Raw genomic sequence first — 18,853 nt, 5'->3', positions numbered from 1 at the left:
CATTTCTAGAAGCACTTCCAGGGGACACACAAGTAGACTAACTGTAATCAACATTCTTGTATAGATATATATATATATATAAAAAAACACATCGATACAGACTGTTTTCTACTTTAGAAGAAACTCATTCTATGTTTAGAAATGAGTTTCCTTTAAATATAGGAAAAATATAAATAAATGGATTAAAAATATGCTGTATGTTTTACCATCCTAGTGGTCTGAGAAAATTGTGAATGATTTCACTCTGCCAAGAGCTGTTGCTAATCCTTCTCCTGTTCTTCTTCTTCTTTTTTAAATAAGGGAGACTTAGAGCTACTCAGGACATCATGAAGTATTGGGTTAATTTTTTCTCACCTGTCCCTCCCAGAGATCCCTGAGTTTTCCATAATGAAGTCTACGTGGATTAATCTCACCACATTCTTGTCTTTCTAACCATTGCCTTCCAAAATATTTGCCAACTACGTAAATCCCTAGAGGAAAGTCTGCCTCCTACTTGAAGAAAGCACCTTGCACAAATAAGCAGGGACCGAACAGCACGTGCCTGGATGACAGTTTCCTAAAACTTAAAAGAAAAAAATTTTGTTTGCATACATTATCTATTTTGGCGAAAGAAAAAAAAAAGTCACCAAAAAATTGGAACTCCAAGTCTCTACGCATTGTTGAACTAGCCAACGCTATTAGCAGCCTGTTGCCAGCCAGATTCCAGAGCCAGTCCAGCTCCCTAACAGTTCCACCAGACGTTAGGAAAACCATTCCTCTTCTGTGAGCCTAGCTCAGTCTTCTCATCTGTGTAATGCATGGACGAGATTAAACGATCGCCAACGTCCAGCATGGCCTGGACATTGGGCGGGGTAGTACTGGTGAAGAAGCTGTTAATATGCCAGCTTCCGGAATGGGCGGAGTGAGAAGGATAGAAAACAGAGAAGGCAGAGCGTTCGGTTGCTAGGCAACAGCGCCTCCTGGTAGACGGAAGACCCCAGATAAAGGCGTCTAAATTATTGCCTCTTGATTTACACCAGACGTCTTCTAGACATTAATAGAATCTGTGACCTGTACAGTTGCCCCCCCTTTTTTCCCTTTGCAGTCGACGTATGGCAATCGCCGTAGCGGAAGTCTGCTCGCGGTGGTTTCTTATGTTTCTGTTCTCAGGCGCGACACGGGCACCTCTCTCTCCAGCAAAGCCCAGTCTCCAGGGCTGGGCAGAGCCCATGGCCGCGGGCTCCTTCCTTGCTGCCCACCGCCCTCTCCGCCGTTCCCGGCCCCGGCCCCGGGTGTCCGCGGGCCGCCATGGGCCCCGAGATGGAACCGCTGCTCCTGGCCTGGAGCTATTTCAGGCGCAGGAAGTTCCAGCTCTGCGCCGATCTGTGCACGCAGGTGCTGGAGAAGTCCCCCTATGACCAGGTACCCTGACGGCCTCATCAGCCGAGGCTGGTGACTCTGGGGGATGCCCGGTCCTCGGGCGGGAAGGACGGGGAGGTGGACCCCAGGCTAGCCACCTGCAGCAGGAGCCCTCGGCGCCGTCCGCGCGGGTCCGCGCGCTGACAGCATCCGTGCCTCTAAGTGCCCCTCAGAACTCCGCATTTCCGTCGGTGAAAAAGCCTGATAAGTCATTGATACTTACACAGGGATGGGCTCAGCGTGTGTTTTAATTCATTTCTAAAAGAAGAAAAGAAGTGTAAGCATCCATTTGTGAAGCGCCACTCCCTCTTTTGGATCAAACACGTGATTCTGGTACCTCATGGCCTACCTAGTGCAGCTTGAGGCTAATACGCAAGTTATGGGAATGAGAGAGTATGGGAGGAGATAGATTTATGATTAAATAATGACCTGAGCATAGTGAGAGTGAGATGCTGTCGTCCTGCTGGTAAGCGGTAAGGCCCGATAGGCAGATCTTGGAAGAAGATTCGAGACTAGAAGTAGAGCTGTCGTGGTTTATTCTAGTAAATGCAGAATATCCCCCATGCTTGTTGCCCCCCAGCTTTTCCTTCTAATAGCGTTGTCCTGGAGATGTATGAAAAAGGGGAAGAACTGGGGGCAAGTTATGAAAGCAGAGGCCTGGGAGGGAGCATTTTGACTTGGTTCGCTTTGGTGCCCAGCCGGCAGAGGGGTCATCACCCGTTGGACGGCACATCTCCCCTAGCACAACCCAGTTAATGAGGGCGCCGAGCCGGCTTATGTTCATGTTGGTTCATGTTCGTGAGTAAGACCATGTTTCCAGGTGGGTTTCTCAGCACGCTGCTAGTAACAAATCAAAGGGAAAAAATGGTTTACCCTCTAGGCACCTTGTGACTCCTGAGGGTGTGCCAGGCTCAAACCAGGAGCCAGGAACTCCAGCTGGCTGTCCTGTATGGGGAGCACCTGCTGGAGCCACCACCTGCTGCCTTGCTGGGTCCTCATTTCCAGGAGTTGGAATCAGGACCAGTGTCATAGCTTGAATGCAGATGCTCAGATCCGAGGTACAGCCATCCCAAGTGACAGTTTTAACTATCTAGGCCAAATAGCTGCCCCTCTGGTTATTCTCAATTCATTTCAGCTTTTTAGAGTCAGCTTAGAAATTCTGCCTCGAGTGTTTCTTGTAGTTATGGGCACTGATGTTTCCTAAAGGACTTGGTTGGGTATTGGTGGAGGGCTTCTCAGTCTGTGAAGTGCCAGCTGAGACGTGATGACAGTGGAGCAGGATGCCTTCAGCTCCCCAGGGAGCTGGTTTATCTTCATGCACTCGGATCCTCCTGGACATTTACTGAGGCTTCTGCAGTTTAGACTGCGATTGTAATGGTCATTCCGGTGCTGCCACACTGGATTGAGTGGTAGGAAAAGTGACTTGGAAGCAATTCCCAAACACCTCGAAGACCAAGGAAATCAAAGTATTGCTTCTGAGTGTCAAATATTCTTGCTTTTTTTTTTTTTAATTTTCCGCAAACATAAGATCATTTTTCTTTTTAACTGTTGTCTCACCTTTGTTTTTGCTTGTTTTTTCTCCCGGATGCAGAGACCTTCTGATTTGATTTTTGTTAATCTTATAAGCTGGTCTGGGCACTGCAGAAACACAGCATGTTGGGCCTGATCCATCAGCCTATTGAGGTGAAACCCACCTACAAGGCTATTTCAGCTGGGTTGATTTCCCTTAGGTTCTCTGGGTTTTGTTTATTTTCGTCTCTTTCAAAAGTCAGAATAGTCAGAAAGCAATAATACACTAGGGAGAAGCAGATTTTCTTAGACAGAATGTATTGGATATATTTTGAAAAAAAAAAGATGTATTCATTTCAATTGGAAGGTCCGATTCAGGGAGAGAAGGAGAGACAAAGATTCTCTCCTGCTCACTCCCCAGGTGGCAGCAACAGCTGGAGCTGAGCGGGTCTGAAGCCAGGAGCCAGGAGCCTCCTCTGGGTTTACCACGCAGGTACAGGGTCCCAAGGCATTGGGCAATGCTCCACTGCTTTCCCTGACCACAGCAGGGAGCTGGATGGAAAGTGGAGTGGCCGGGACACGAACCTGCACCCACATGGGATGCCGACACATGCAAGGAAAAGACTCCAGCCATTAGGCCATTACATCAGGCCCTGTATTAGATATTTCAAAAGTGCATTTTATGTGGCTACAGAAGGACTAGAGGGTAGGTTGAATATATTGATAGAGTGTTTGGTAAGAGGGAAAGGTTCCTGAAAAACATGGATTCAGAGCTGTTCTTCCCAGACGCATAATGGTTAAGGGGGCAGAGAGCATGGGCTGTAAACATGGATATTAATGTTCAGATGTTAAAGAGTATTAACTGGTGAATTTATTACATTGCCCTATTTTTTAGTATAATATATTAATAGTCAGTTGATAGTGAACATTGCATTTTTTCCCCCAAATGTTCCTGTGTTTGAACCAGTGAGAAGTTGCAGGCTGTCCCAGGAGCAGGTGCAAAGCAGTCCTCCAGGAGACAGCAGGATGACCTAGAGGGAGCGCTTGCCCCGGCGACCCAGCAGTGATTGTCCCGATTAGTTGTGTAATCTGATTACTGTTCTTTGTGTTCCATATGCCAGATTTATCGCTTTGAAATAAGTCCTCACTTTTTTTTTTTTTTTTGCTCCATTGTAATTAAGTAGTTCATATAACTTGGATTTTTTTTTTCAGGCTGTGGAGTTTTTAACAAGACAGTGTGCTTTTGTTAATGGGGTAGGTTTCTGATGATTAAAATCAATGAGCCTGGGGAGGAGAGCTTTGATTTTATATCAGAATGGGAACTAGTATTTCTCACATTCTCCTTGCCTGCCTGCAGCCTGTGCCTATACCAAGAGGTCACAGAGGAGTGAGGGTTCTTGTGAGTTGAAGGTGGAGAGAAAGCTGGAAATCCCTGGTTTTGATGAAAGATAGGGGACCAGGGTTGCCCAGTAAGCTGTATGTCAAAATTTGTTTGAGAAAGTGATCCAAATCAAAACACATCTTTCTGTATGGCTGATTGGCCTCCTCCCTGTGGGCAGTTTGTTTTCTGAATTTGCCTTCTGGCTGAATTCTACAGAGCATGTTCCCATTTGGCTGCTAGATCACTTGATCTCCCCAGTCTTCCAAAATCCATCATTTCCATGTTCTCTTACTTTTTTTTTTTAAATCTCCCCTACTTACTGCATCCTGAATAACAACTTGGCAGTTTCAAGCAGTACTGAGTCAGCTCATTAGCCAGGGTGAGTGTTGGTGACAATTAGTTGCATTCAGAATGATCAGGGGATTCAGTTCTCTGAGGCGAGTACAGCAGTCCAAGAGAAAGCTAAACCCGGGGGAGCAAAGAAGGAAGCAAGCTTATGAACTCAAGTTGATGCCAACAAGACTTTGGGTGGTTCTCGGCAGGGACACTCTGCTCACTGTGTCTTAACCCACGTTGAAGGGGGCTCGGAGGGGAGTTTTAGTTTCACCTGCAGTAACCGGGAGTCAGTTCTGCGTTCTGAGAAGCGGAGTGATAGGTGGATTGGTGCTTCTCTGGTAACCTGGTATTTGGCTAATTGTAATATATGTGAAAGAATGCTGACAATTGTGTGTGTGTTTTAATGGATGGTTTTATTTTGAGTCCTTAGAACTATTCCTAAGGCGTAGGCACATTAGCTACAATTTGAGAGGGAAATAAAGATTGCATGACTTGTTCAAGTTCGTAGAGCTAAGTAGTTCCCTTATCAAGACCAGGTGAATTGACCCTAAGACAAGGTTGAGCTTAATACCCACAGAATTACTTCTGTGGAACAAGTGAACTTACCTGTGGTTCCCTACAAGGGTGGATTCATTTAAATCACAAAACTGTAACTGAGAAAGGCCCAGAGAGAGCTGAAGTGATTTTCCAGAATGGGACTTTCCCTCTCTGAGCACTGAACCCTGGGAACCCTTCTCCTTCCTAGTCCTACGGCAGAACTCTCCAAATGAACCAGGTCTGTCCTTGCTCTCCGCAGAGCCCCCAGGAGCCTGCTCACCATCCTTGCTGTCATCACAGATCCTGAGAAGCACATCCTCCTGTCCAGGAGTGTTTAGGTTCAGACACTAGCTCTACAGCTCGACCCCAGAATTTTCTCATCTGTAAAGTGGAGTTGATGATATATAATTACTTCCAAAGGTCATTGGGAGGTTTTTGTTAATATGAGGCCGGTGATCAACAATTTTAGCTCCTGCTATTGTTGTCTCCCTAGGGACAGCATAGTACTTTGTAGAGAGTCTTCAGAACAATGGAATTAAAAGATAAGCTTCTTTTGATGCAAAATAGTTTGAAATTAGACATAGTTTTTTTTCATAATATTAATTTTTCATGAACTTCCTGAAAAACCCTAATATTTGCAATTAGGATTCTGTCACTTATCTATTTTCTGAAAATATTGTTGGTAATTTTGAAAGCATTTATATTTGTGTAGAATAGAGGGGCATATATTATTTGAATTTTGCTTCTCCTCAATGTTTTAACTACCATAACTTTATTTTTGAATGTATGGAAATGATGCCTTGATAGAGTTTTAAAAAATCATTCTATTTACTGAGGTATTGTTTTTATTAAACAAGTAGTTGTGGTATCTGTTGTGCTGTAAATGAGGATAGATTACTTGGAATTTTCTGATTCTAGAAAAATACACTCTTCAATGTGTACTAGTTTAATGGAATTCCTGAGCACATTTGTAGAAATACAGCTAACAACTGAATCTGTTTTGAATGAGTTAACAATTTGCCTACAAATAGTCATTGACTTGCTCTGAGAAACTGAATTTCTTAAAAAGTGTTTACTGCCGTCTTCATGCTTCCCAGGAGCCAGGTCCTGAATTGCCAATGTCTCAGGTAAAGGTTTAGCTGCAACCTTTAGTTTAGAGAATACTGGCTTAGTTGTTGCGGTAGATTAGAAGGTTCCCTGTAGTGTTATAGAATTAGCTGTGTCTCCCCGTTTTGTACCTTCTTAGATAAACAAACTATTGTTATTTCCAATACTTTGGTTTGCATGGGTAGCTTTGTAGAACTAATGTCGTGTATTCATTAAGAGTTGGCAGTTAAATAGGAACGACCAATGATGACCAGAAGGATGAGAAAAAAGTAAATGCAGGAAGGACAGCCCTAGGCTTGGAAGGGCAGGTGGGGAGTCGGCAAAGGCAGGTGTCTGGGACATGCCCTCTGACGGTTTGGATGCGAGGTGGGTGCTGAGAGATCCACCCCTGCTCAAGACAGTCTTGCATTTAACTCAACTGGCAGCTCTAGGTAACAGGAGTTTGCTACCGCGAGGAACCGTATCAACTTGGTTAGAGATGGGAACAGCCAGAGAGACCTGCTAACTGGAAAAGCCTCGGAGGAGTGGACTGGGAAGACACCCTGCAAGAGATGTGGACAGGGGAATGTGAAGTGAAGCTTTTAGGCCGGGAGGGTTTGCAGGAAGCCTGTGAGTGAGCAGAGGGCTTGTGGAGGGAGGGCTGAGAATGAGCAAGCTTGCATCTTGCCCTTCCAAGTAACTTAGCATGCTAATGGTCATTCTTAGGTAAATAAGCAATTTGAAATTCATAGGGGATTTATAAGTAATCATCAACCCTTGTAGATTAGAAAGCATTTTATAAAGTAATCATAGGGAAATCTGTAATATTAAACAAACACCATAAAAAGGCTAAAACGCAGCACTCTGATCTCTAAGTGGATGGTATATGTCATTTGGTGTTCATAATCTTGATTTATAAACTGATAGATGGGGAGAAAAAAGCCTATGATGTTTTCCTATGTGATACATGTACGAATAGTTCAAGAAGGATCTAACCTATAAATTAATGTCATTTGTGTCCTCATTTTGGAAGACTTTTTCTAAAAATTCAGTGAAGACCTTCATAATTTGCACTGTAGTTGTGGCTGAAGCACTGTGAAGGGTGTGAAGTTTCGCTGGGCTGGAGCTTCGTGAGGAATCTGTGTGTAGTCTTGCTTTCCTGCTCCGTTTGGGCACACTCAGTGACCTGCCGGGAGTGACCTCAGAGGGGGCAGGGCTCACTGGATTCTTTGACCTCATCCTCACACTTTCCGTTTTTTTTTTTTTTTTTTCTGCAACGGAAGCCAATATTGCACCTAAAGTTTTTATTCTCATAGGGGAGGCACAGTGTCGGCTGTTACTGATTTTTGCTGCGATGCCTGAGTCAGGTCCGACAGTCCGTTCTTGCAGTATCCCCTTTCCTGAGAACCTAGCAAAGTTGTTTCTTTCCTGCTGTATTAGGTGAAACGGAGAAATGTTGTGCATGTTTTGTCTGGTCAGAGGAGCTTTATTATTTTATTTTCCTGACTAAAACTGGCTTAACCTCACAGCAGGTAGGACAAGGGAGTCCGGTTTTTCTGATGTCACCTGGTAGTCTTTGCCTGAGGAGCAATGTCTTAGAGACCGATTGGACAGGTGAATGGAAGGAGATTATGTTTCATGGACATAAAGGGAAATCCTTGTGTGACGATTTTTCCATTTAATTTGAAATAACCTATGCTTTTTCCCTTAAAAAAGTCTCTAAGCATATATATATTCTTATTTTTATTGATTGTATAGTACTTTTAATACTCAAATATGTTTACATAAACAATCCTTTTAAAAAACTACGAGACTCATTTACTAATACATGAAAATGTATCCGATAAAATAGACATGATTTTATTCATATACAAGGAGTGGTTTGGGGATTACTGTATTGCTTTGCATATGTTTTATTTTAATCACTGATTAGTTTTGAATTCTTGTTTAAAAAAAGCAGAGGATTTTGGGACTGTAAAACATACTTGGCTTATTTTCAAAATAAAAAAAATATTAATTTTGAAAAGCCGAAGCCCCATCTGCTGCTTTCATTAAAATCTCAAGAATTATACACATTGCCAGGAGCAGTTCTCTGAGTACAGTCTGATGCTTAATCAAGCAGGAATATGTGAGTTTCAAGGTCATTTTTGGTAAAGTCAGGAAAATTGATTTTCTCAAACCTGATTAAATCTGAAATTGAATAAGGGCTTAATTAGATTTTACTGTGCATCTTCACGTATCAAAAATTCTCACCATTTCTATTTCTGAAGACTTAGAGTGTAGAAATTTAGAAAGGTATATAATGTATGTTTTTGGAAACATGGATTGTTATATAATAAAATAATTTTTTGAAAGTTCCTGTTTGTCTTGTGATGAAAACAATTTTTTTTTCCCATTTGGTGGGGAGGAGAGTGTGGATTTACTTTCCCGTGTTTGACTTACCTTAATGGAAACGGTTTACACCTTCCTAGCATTCTTAAGGTTAGAAGAGAATGGGTGTGAAGAGCCATGCTGATCAGATCTTGAAAGAACAGTGTGTTAGAATGGAATGTGTACAGGACCGTTACAGACCTCTGTCAGTGATAGCATAGTTGTAAATGCTCGGCTTTTCAAAGCTTGATTTAAGGGAGGCTGGGAGAGCTTAGCTCTGAAGCCTCATTAGCTCCTGATTTTCAGGGTGAACACCCTGCACACTGCCCTGCAGCATACAGGATCCACCACCCAGGCCTGCCCTGCTCGCTGGCTTCTCTGCTTGACCGGTGCCTGCTCTGGACTCTTCTCTCTTCGCTCTTCCTTCCTACCCAAAGCTGGGTGCCTCTCCTCCAACCTTCTAGAACATTGTTGTCACGGTTTCCCCATGACACTGACATCCTTTGAAGCTAGAGCCAGAGCCGTCCTTTGCTTATCTTTGCATCCCCAGGTACTGACACACACCAGGTACTTCCTGGTGATCTGAGAATGAATCAGGGGACCCCATGTCTTTCATTTTTTTAAGCAGATAATGCTGTAGTCCTTGCTGTCCACCAGCCAGTGCCGGGCAAAGATGACCTTTTCAAAATCAAAGCCGCTAGATGACCGTCAGGGCAGTGTAAAGTGTGGAAATTTAAGATAAAGCAAGATTGCCTTTTTTTGTGTTTGTTTGTTTTTCATCTTTGAAATGAAATTAAACCATTAGTCCTAGCCAATGATGCCTTCTTGGCCCCTAGGGATGGCTGTATAGATCTATTATCTTTCTTGATCTTTTATGAGTGAAAAATCTCATTCTTACTATATTTTAACATCTCCCACAGTAGATGCAGTTCCAATTGAAATTGATTTGTTTTCTTTTACAAACAAACTAGTTTTTTTTTCTACTCCTTTGATTCCTTTAAATCCACTTAAGATGCTTGAGTCATCTTGTTACACGTTATCTGATAAGAATTCAGTAAACCGTAACCAGGAAAATTAAAAGCCAAAACGCCATCCATCTGACTGCATGTAATTTCATTGCAGGAACCTCACTGTGTTGTGAAGGAAGCCTCCTTTATTTCCCCCAAAAGGAACGCATGGCATCTCCTCTGTGCATACATCCCGGTCACCTTAGCACACAAAATTCTCTCTGTTCCACTTTCTGTGAAACTCCCACTTGTCATCTGTCACACACCACTCTGCCTTGTCCTTTAATCTAGTAGGTGACATACATTTTCAGCGAGATTGGGATCCATGCTTTCATCTTCCTGCATTTCCATCTCAGGGCCTCCTTCTGTGTTGCTTAAGTAGGAGCAGCTCAATAAACAAAGGCTGACTGATTGAATGTGCCTTCATTTCTCTACATGAGGACTTTAGGGATCTTGTGGAGCATTCCCCTGTACTCTGACTGCTTCCTTCCTTCAGCTGACTTCATGGCCAGGTTCCTGGTATACAACACCAAACAGTCCTTCAGTCCCCCTGACTCCAGAGTCAGTTCTGTGCTGCTGCTTTAAGAGTTGACTCCTGCAACTGGCAGGTTAAGCTACCACCTGCAGCACCGGTATCTCATATAGGTACATTTCCAATCCAGTGCCCTGCTAATACACCTGGGAAAGCAGTCAGAAGATGGCCCAAGTTCCTGGACCCCTACCACCCATGTGGGGGATGTGAGAGAAGTTCCTGGCTGGTTCCTGGCCAGCTCCTGGCTTCCAAGTGGGAGTGAGCCAGTGGATGAAAGATATTTCTCTGTCTCTTCCTTTTAAAGAAATATTGACTTCTTCCTGAATCCACTATAGGATACCAAAGTTTATTGTTTTATTCTATGGTAAGGCAGCAAGGTAAAATTCTATTTCTGTTAAGGGATTGGCATTTGCGATGACCCTGTCACTTTAGAGTCATTGAGTCCAACTCCTGACCCCAGTTTCTGACTTACAGCTTCCTATATCTGCAGACCCTGGAAGCAGGAGTGATGTTGACTCAAGTAGTTGGATTCCTGCTACCCATCTGGGAGACCTAGATTGTATTCCTGGCTCCTGGCTTCATGCTTGTACTTGCAAAAAAGGGAATGTTTGCAAGCTACCAGATGGTTACTGCACTTTCACATACTAGGTAGTTGCTATATGGGTCGTTTCTTGATTAGTAATGACCTTGCCTTCTTGTTTTGTTGTTCTGGCAGAGCTCTTTCTATTAGCAACAAGTATTAAGTGGTGAATGATAAAATGAAACAGTAATAACAGAGACTGGCTAGCTCCTACAGGCTAGGTAGCATTTCTCACATTTTAATAACTGTTTTATTTATGCATGGCTTTTAGGCAGCCTGGATTTTAAAAGCACGGGCACTAACTGAAATGGTGTACATAGATGAAGTTGATGTAGATCAAGAAGGAATTGCAGAAATGATTCTGGATGAAAATGCTATTGCTCAAGTGCCACGTAAGTATTGATTTGCAGATATGTTCATGAAATGTCATTAGGAGCAAGAATACTAAAGAAACAGGAAAGGTAGAAATAGATGGATGGATAGCTATGTGGACTTGCCACACGCACTGTTTACAGAACATGGGGACACATGAACGCGAGTTTTCTTCAAGTAACGGTGTTGTCTTGCACTATGTAGAAGAAAGTCCTTCTGCAGTTCAATTGTTATTATCTGAACGTGTGCAATTGATGTATTTAGCTTGCATAATAAAAGCTATATTATGCACATAAAAGTTTATAAACGTGTTCTGTTGAAACCACTTTACTATGTCAGAAGATTGTTTCCTGGGAATAGAAATGCAAGCAACATCCAAGCGGCAGAAAGGTTCTAAAAGAATCTTAAAATCAGTTGTTTGAAAGCATCACTTCATTGTAATTACAGGTGGTTTGTTTAATGCTCAATGTGAGGTAGGGAAATGCCAGGCTTGTCCCAGAGGCCCAGTCCCAGCTTGCAGGGATGATGTTACGAATGGTCCTGGATGATCACCGTGCTGGTAATTTATTAATTATAGTTTTCCACCACACATATATTTTGGAAAGTAATTGCCCTCTTAAAATTTCAAATTGAAATGGAGTAAAAACATGTTTTCTGTTAAAATATCTTTATTCTCATCGTTTTGCTCTTTGTAATGTAAGACATTCAAATTCCAGATATTGGAAACAAAGCCTTTGATGGAAAAAGTTTTAATGAAAAATACTTCAAGTATGAGTATAGAGCTATCATTTTGAACTTCAAATTCTGGTTGTCTTGAGTTTGAATTCCAGCTCTAGTAATAGCTTAGCCTGCTTACTTAATTCTATAATCCTTTGTTATATGAATTGATGTGGCCTGACATATTGACAAAATTAAATGTGCTAAGTGACTTGATGGATGCTCATTGAGTATTGATCTCAAGCATATTCTGTAAAATACATTTCCTGACAATACATTACCAAGCCAGTGTAACTGTGAAAGTTGTGTTAGCTGACAATTTTTACAGATTAATGAATACTAATGTGAAATGAATTTGCATCTCATCTCTTAGGCCCTGGAACATCCCTGAAACTGCCTGGGACGAGTCAGACAGGAGGGCCCAGCCAAGCTGTCAGGTACGCACTTGGATTTTATGCCCTCTGCCTCTAACTATTGATCATCCCATGTGGGGGTCTTTCACGAATGAACTTCTTTGTGCTCCACCAATTTACTGTCTTCACAGGCCACTCACTCAAGCTGGGAGGCCCATTACTGGTTATCTCAGGCCCAGCACGCAGGGTGGAAGGCCGGGTACAATGGAACAGGCCATCAAAGCACCCAGAACTGCCTACACAGCCCGCCCTATCACCAGCTCCTCTGGGAGGTTTGTCAGAATGGGAACGGTAAATTTCTTCTGCTTTCCTATAACCTTATATTACTAAAGTAACCTTGTGTTAGAATAAGCCATTTTCCACCATTGTAACAGTGAGTTATATATAAACTTTTTGAACTATGTTAGCTATGTTTTCCACATACTTTTTATGCACAGTAAACTTATGCTTTGGGAGAAAGTCTCAAATTTCTTAATTCTGTTATTTTCCCCCATAGGCATCCATGCTTACAAGTCCTGATGGGCCATTTATAAATTTATCTAGACTGAACTTAACAAAATACTCCCAGAAACCTAAATTGGCAAAGGTATGCACTTAAAATGATTTTAAATTTTGAAATGATGTTGAAAGTATAACTATAATGACTTATTTTAGTCTGGGATTACTTAATGAAGTACTTGTACCATTCCATACTTCAGGAAACTTTTCTGTGGTGAGGCGAGTAGGTAGCAGGCAGCGTCCTCGCAGAATAAAGCATAAGAGGTCATCTGTCAGTATAATCCAGGTTGTTGTTTACGCTTGTCTAGACCTACAACTGAGTGCCATGAGGCACGTAGATAGCAGAATGTTAAACTTGCAGCTGTAGCTAAAGGACTATTCTGCTGTAATCATGTGGATGGGAAATGATGCGAGGAGAAAATGAGGAAGGAGAATGGGGAGAGAAAGGGGGGAACGCTCTACCTACAAAACTGTATCATGGAAAATAATAAAAATAATTTAAAAAGAAGAAACAAAGAAATGTAATACATTTTTTTTTAAAGTAAGGCCATCTGTATGTGTGCCTATCTCCTGTTTGCCTGTTCTTCTTGCACCTGTCTCAGAAAATCTGTATCCCTGTCGGATGTTAGGCATCTCAGTAAAGATAATTCAAGCTGGACCGTTCAAACCAGCTACATTAGTAATGCTAATTACTCCAAGATGAAATGCCCCTTTATATTAGAAGGAGGGAGAAGAGGAGGGGAGAGAGTGAGAAGGGTGTATGACTATGACCTTTCTAGAATAAAAAACTTGGGAGTGAGCTTGAAATAATGTAGCTAGGCGCACTTACCTTCTGGAAAGTGGTTTAAGCCTAACCCTGGTTTTCAGCTGGACTTGAGCGCTGAGCCTATTGCTAATCTCAGTTCTTTAAAAAAGTTTTTTTTTTTTTTTTAAAAAAAGAATTATTTATTTGAAAGAGTTGCAGAGAGAGGAGGAAGAGGTCTTCAATTTGCTGGTTCAATCTCCAGATGGCCACAATGGTGAGGGCTGAAAGTGGGCTGATCTGACGCCCACCTGAGATGCTGGCATTGCAGCCTGTGGTTTTTGCCTGCTTCTCCACAATGCTGGCCCCGCTAAATATGTTTAATATATTTATGAAATATCAGACACTCTAGGTCAAATAGAAATAGACAGCAGCCACACAGACTCAGAGTTTAAGTCTAAAAAAGAAACGTCATAGTTAGGGAATGAATGAACCAGTTATATTTTGTGACTTCTGGCAGTCGAGTCACTTTCATGAAGCAGAATTATAAAGCTTTGCGGACTGCTTTTTATGTGAGTGGAATAGTAAAAGTAACTTAGGGGCTATCAGGAGCTTCTTCCAAATCTCCCACATGGGTACAATGTACCTTGGGCCATTCTCTGCTACTTTCCCCTATGTGTTAGCAGGGAGCTGGATCAGATGTGGGGCATCTGGAACTAGAACCAGCGCTTGTATGGGATGCCGGCACCAAAGGCAGAGGATTAGTGTACCATGTTGCTGTGCCGGCCTTGACTCATTTCTAAAATCAGCATCACTTGGAAATGTTCATGGTGATGCTCTCAGGGTTGTAGCATCGTTTTCATAGCAGTAGTAGGACCAAATGCACTCTTGATTTTAAAGGAGAAAGAAAAAGAATCTATTTGAAAGAAAGAAATAGAGAAAGCTCATATCTGCTGGTTCACTCCCCAAGTACCCACAGTGGCTGGGCTAGAAGCCAGGAACTTCATCAGGCTTTGCCGTGTTGATGGCAGGGCTCGGCTTGAGCCTTACTTGGTACTGCCTGCCAGGGGCACATCAGCAGGAAGCCAGAATCTGGAGCAGAGCCAAGGCTCTCACGCAGACTCCCTAAGTGGGGTAGGTTTTGTAATCACCTAGCGGCCAAAAGCCCGCCCCACTCTGAGGCTTCTTTGCTGATAGCCTCGGTGTCCTACAGGGATGCTAGCCTCTGCAAGTGTACAGTAATGCCATGGTGGGCAAAGGGGGTGCCCACATGTGGCCATCCGGGAAGTATCAGCTGAGCTGGATGGATTATTGACAGCGGTTCTCAGCTCTGGCCATATATCGGAGTCATCTGGAGGCTATTAAAAAAATCTAACAGGACAGTGTCACTGGCTCCTTGCCTGAGCCCCCATGTGGTTCCAGTGTGCAGTTATGTCGAGTCATGAATATCCTGTTAAAGAAACTCGAATGATCTGAGCATTCAAGTTCCCATAAATACCATAAAAGGAGAAATAACTGTAAAATGAAGCAGAAACAGCAGCTGACATTATACTTAGAAACTCTGTTTCGGAAGGAACTTCTTAATTGTCATTATTAATATCGTAATCACGCAATAACAGTTGTAGAGAATAGGGGTAAATTGGCTGATTGCGTGTGACAATCCTGAAGTTGGTCCTTTTTAAGCAAACTTGGTATTCATCTCTTTCCAATAAGATAGCAAGCATAATGTGTGTGTGTGGGGGGGGGGGAGTGCATAATTCCTTAACTTTTTAGTGTGTACTCTAAAAGCAAGAATTAATTGTACATAGTAATATGTTTAAATTAGTGAGTGTAACAGAGGCTGACTTGATTCTTGTGAGTTCCAGGAACTGTAGAATAGCCTGTGTTTTTGATCCAGTTGTTTCTGGATTTTGATAGAACTATAGAGTGTGTTTGCTTACAAATCTAATGTATTTTGTAATTTTTTTTTCTTCACAGGCTTTGTTTGAGTATATTTTTCATCATGAAAATGATGTTAAGACTGTAAGTTGTGAACTCGTGCTACTTTATTTTAGTTTTCTGATTTGAACAGTTTAGACTTTGTACTACTCATAATATTTATTTATTCGGTTATTTTCATTTTATTTGAGAGACAGAGACCCAGAGAAAGCTCGCCCATGTGCTCGTCCACGTGTGTGTGTGCAGGTCGGGGTGGGTCAGGCCAGAGCCAGCACCCTGCAGCTCAATCCAGGTCTCACACATGTGTGGCAGGGTTGTAAGCACTTGGGCTGTCACCTGCTGCCTTCCCAGGTGCCTTAGCAGGGAGTTGGGTCAGAAGCGGAGCAGCCGAAACTTGAACCAAACCTTTGACATGGAATGAGGGTGTCCCAGGGGCAGTTTAACCTTCCTATTCCATTTTGGATGAGATGGTTGAGAAGATAAAGAGATATGAAGAAAGATTTAAAGAGATATGAAGGAAGGAAGGAGCCACACAGTTGTGTGTGGGAAGGGCCTCTCAGCCAGAGAGGATTTGACCGCAGAAGCCTCACTGTGGAACTTGCAGAGGCTGTGTAAGGGAACCAGGAGGAAGCCCCATGGCTGTGGGTGGAATTCCAAGGGAGAAGCACAATAGGTCAGAGTTCAAAAACAAAACACATCACCTGCTGTGTGTAGGTTCATCGTGAGGATGCTCTAAGTCTGGATTTCCATAGTGTTGGTTAGGAACAGGAGTCACATTGACCAGAGAACTTATTCTAGAGAGATTCCAAGAATGAGCAGGTTTTTCACCTTGTTATGTGAAGAGCAATATAGAATGTTTTCAAAGTTCTTTATATGCATTGATTTTTAAAGTTAATTAACAAATAAAGGAATGACTCAAACTCTTTATGTAGGCAGCAAAGCTTTTTCTTTTTCTTTTTTTTTTCCAAATGAAATCTAACCCAGACTCTCACAGATATAAGTGGAGCTGTTTGAATGGGAGCAGGGATAGCAAATGTTAACATGCCCCCTGAGCCACCTTGCTCCTTCCACGCGGGAGCTTCTGCCCCTACTCACTGGTGGGGGAGTTGGGCTCTGGTCCTGGATTATTTAGGGAACAGAGAAAGAGCTGTTTTAGCTCGTTGGACTCAGAATCTTCCAGCGGCCACTGCTGAATCTGCTGGTAACCAAAGCTTTACAGGTGTTGCCAGTTTTCAGCCAGGATGGGGACCTAATGCTATGGAAAACTAGCTTGAAAACTCTAGAAATGTTGGCAAAGATATCTTATAATGTGGGAGACTTATAATGTGGCTAGGGAGTGTTAGCAGGCTTTAAAAACCAGAAGTGCTGCGTGACTGGGAAATAAGATGAGGCGTGCTTTGTCTCCGGGACGGAGCTCAGTGTCCTGAGTGCAAAGGGACAAGAGAAAAATGACTCTCAAATGCATCTCAGCAACAAGGAGATGACAGAAAATACTCCTGAGAACCGGAGTCCCCCTATATGCTGTTCTTAGGAACAGCAGCGCTCTTCACACACTGGAAATAAACCCTGCTGGCTGTAGCGCCGGACTCCTGTTGAAACAGATCTTTATAATTGATTAGCTGACACTTGAGAAGATTTATGCAGGGACTTCCTTGTAGATATTTCATCAGTGAAGAATTTAAAAGCATTTCAACCAGCCAACAGCAAGATCCTTCCTAGATTTGATGGGGTTTGTGAAGCCATCTTACTCCTCTGTGTGCAGAGTCTGTGTGGTGAACAGAAACCAAATCAAACGTGCAAAGGCCGTTCAAGGGGGCAAGGTGCACCTCCAGGGGGATTCCAAACTGTTAGAGGAGTTTGTCATATTTAGGAAAGCTTATCTGAATTATTAAGATTGTTTTAAATGAAAACAAAAGCATCCCGCATAGGAATGAAGAGAAAATGCCATTAAACATGGACATTAGAAATGTACTTTACCACTAAACACTCCCCAAAATGTAAAACACGGATATTTTTTAATTCTGGGAGAATGAAGCAAATTGTTACATATTATTAAGGATATTGTTGATGCTAGTATTGCGGCATAACAAGCTAAACTTCTGTGCGGGGTGCCAACATCCCATATGGGCACTGGTTCAAGTCTGGGCAGTGCCATTTCTGAATGGCTCCCTGCTTATGGCACAGGAAGGCAGTGGAGAAGAGCCTGAAGCCTTGTTACACTGCACCCATGTGGAACACCAGGAGAAGCTCCCGGCCCCTGGCCTCAGGTCGGCTCAGTTCTGGTCATGTGGGGAGTGAACCAGTACACCGAAGATCTCTCTTTATGTCTCTCCTATTATAACACTGCCTTTCAAATTAAAAAAAAAATAATAAGAAGAAATATTGTTATAAATGGTTCAATAATTTGAAAAACAATATAATTTAAGTAGGTAAGCCATTAAGATGTTTATTCAGTGTGTTTTATTTCACTTATCAGGAAAAATTGGGAAATTTCAGGGAAAAGTAAGGTACGCTATTTGCCATTCTAGCAGAAATACTTTGTAAAGAATCAGCGTTCAAGGATAGACGATGGTTTTGATAATAAATAGCATAATGACATTTTGTGTGGTCATTACAAATTCTGCTTACAAAAAGTAGCAGAAATAGAAAAAAATGTTTATTTTATGTGAAGGAAAAAGCTGTGCTGTTCAATAGAGTTAGAACTTTAAAAGTATGTATTTATGAGAAATACAAGAAGGTATTACATGTAAAGAAAAATAGTAGTATTATCAGGTTAAAACATTCATTCCTCAGAAGTTTCTGGCATGCCTTGCATCAGGCTAACCCTGGGTTAGCACCATAAATAAAGTAGCTGTACACCATGGCATGAAGAGATTAATTTTCCCACCTTTTTTTCAACGTTTTTAAAAGAAAGGCTGTGGCAACTTTCACTTTATAAATTTAGCCACGTTTTCGTGGCAGGAGTCAACTACCCTGCTCTTGTCACGTGTTCCACGCTGCTGCTTCCGCTCACCCCCAGACCACCATGCTTTTTGGTAGAACACAAAGTAAAGCCATTGGTGTTGTTTGGTTAGTGAAAAGCACAAGTCGTTGCTTCTTTTCCTTTTTATGAACTAATTCATTTATTGATTTACTGGCTAGACAATCCTCTAAATGAATAATTACCGAGTGCCCGTTTATCAGTTGGTGGCGTTTATGAAAGATGCTAGGAGGTGTTACTTGAAGATGCAGACAGGTGTGCGAGAGGCCATGCTGGCTGCTGGATGAATCGAGTAGGGCAGTTCTCTGACTTTCTCATGTTCTCCTGGCTGTGTTACAGCGCTGCCTTGGATCAGATCACGTCATTAAATTTGTCACTCTAGATTTTGCCACACATGTTCTTTTCTGAATAGAATGATTTACATAAAGAAAAAAAAGCATGCCATTTTTATAACATA

The 18,853-nt window shown here is 42.3% G+C and overlaps 1 protein-coding gene across 9 annotated transcripts in view; it reads left to right on the top strand.

Annotated features, from left to right (window-relative positions):
• The first annotated feature begins 1,205 nt into the window (after positions 1–1,205).
• TTC8 (tetratricopeptide repeat domain 8) overlaps positions 1,206–18,853 on the top strand; it is a 37,434-nt gene continuing 19,786 nt past the window's right edge. For 3 of the 9 annotated variants that reach the window (XM_040975185.1, XM_040975184.1, XM_040975180.1), the window contains exons 1-6: positions 1,206–1,401; positions 11,008–11,128; positions 12,199–12,262; positions 12,370–12,529; positions 12,735–12,824; positions 15,456–15,500. In XM_040975185.1, coding sequence (XP_040831119.1) covers positions 1,288–1,401; positions 11,008–11,128; positions 12,199–12,262; positions 12,370–12,529; positions 12,735–12,824; positions 15,456–15,500 — 594 coding nt within the window. In that variant the 5' untranslated portion in view covers positions 1,206–1,287. The other 6 variants (XM_040975187.1, XM_040975186.1, XM_040975181.1 and 3 more) reach the window with 5 other exon arrangements.

This window comes from Ochotona curzoniae, unplaced genomic scaffold (genome assembly GCF_017591425.1).
Source record: "Ochotona curzoniae isolate NIBS_2020 unplaced genomic scaffold, NIBS_Ocur_1.0 contig_2688, whole genome shotgun sequence".
Lineage (NCBI taxonomy): Eukaryota > Metazoa > Chordata > Mammalia > Lagomorpha > Ochotonidae > Ochotona > Ochotona curzoniae.
This window is presented reverse-complemented; position numbering and strand designations above follow the sequence as displayed.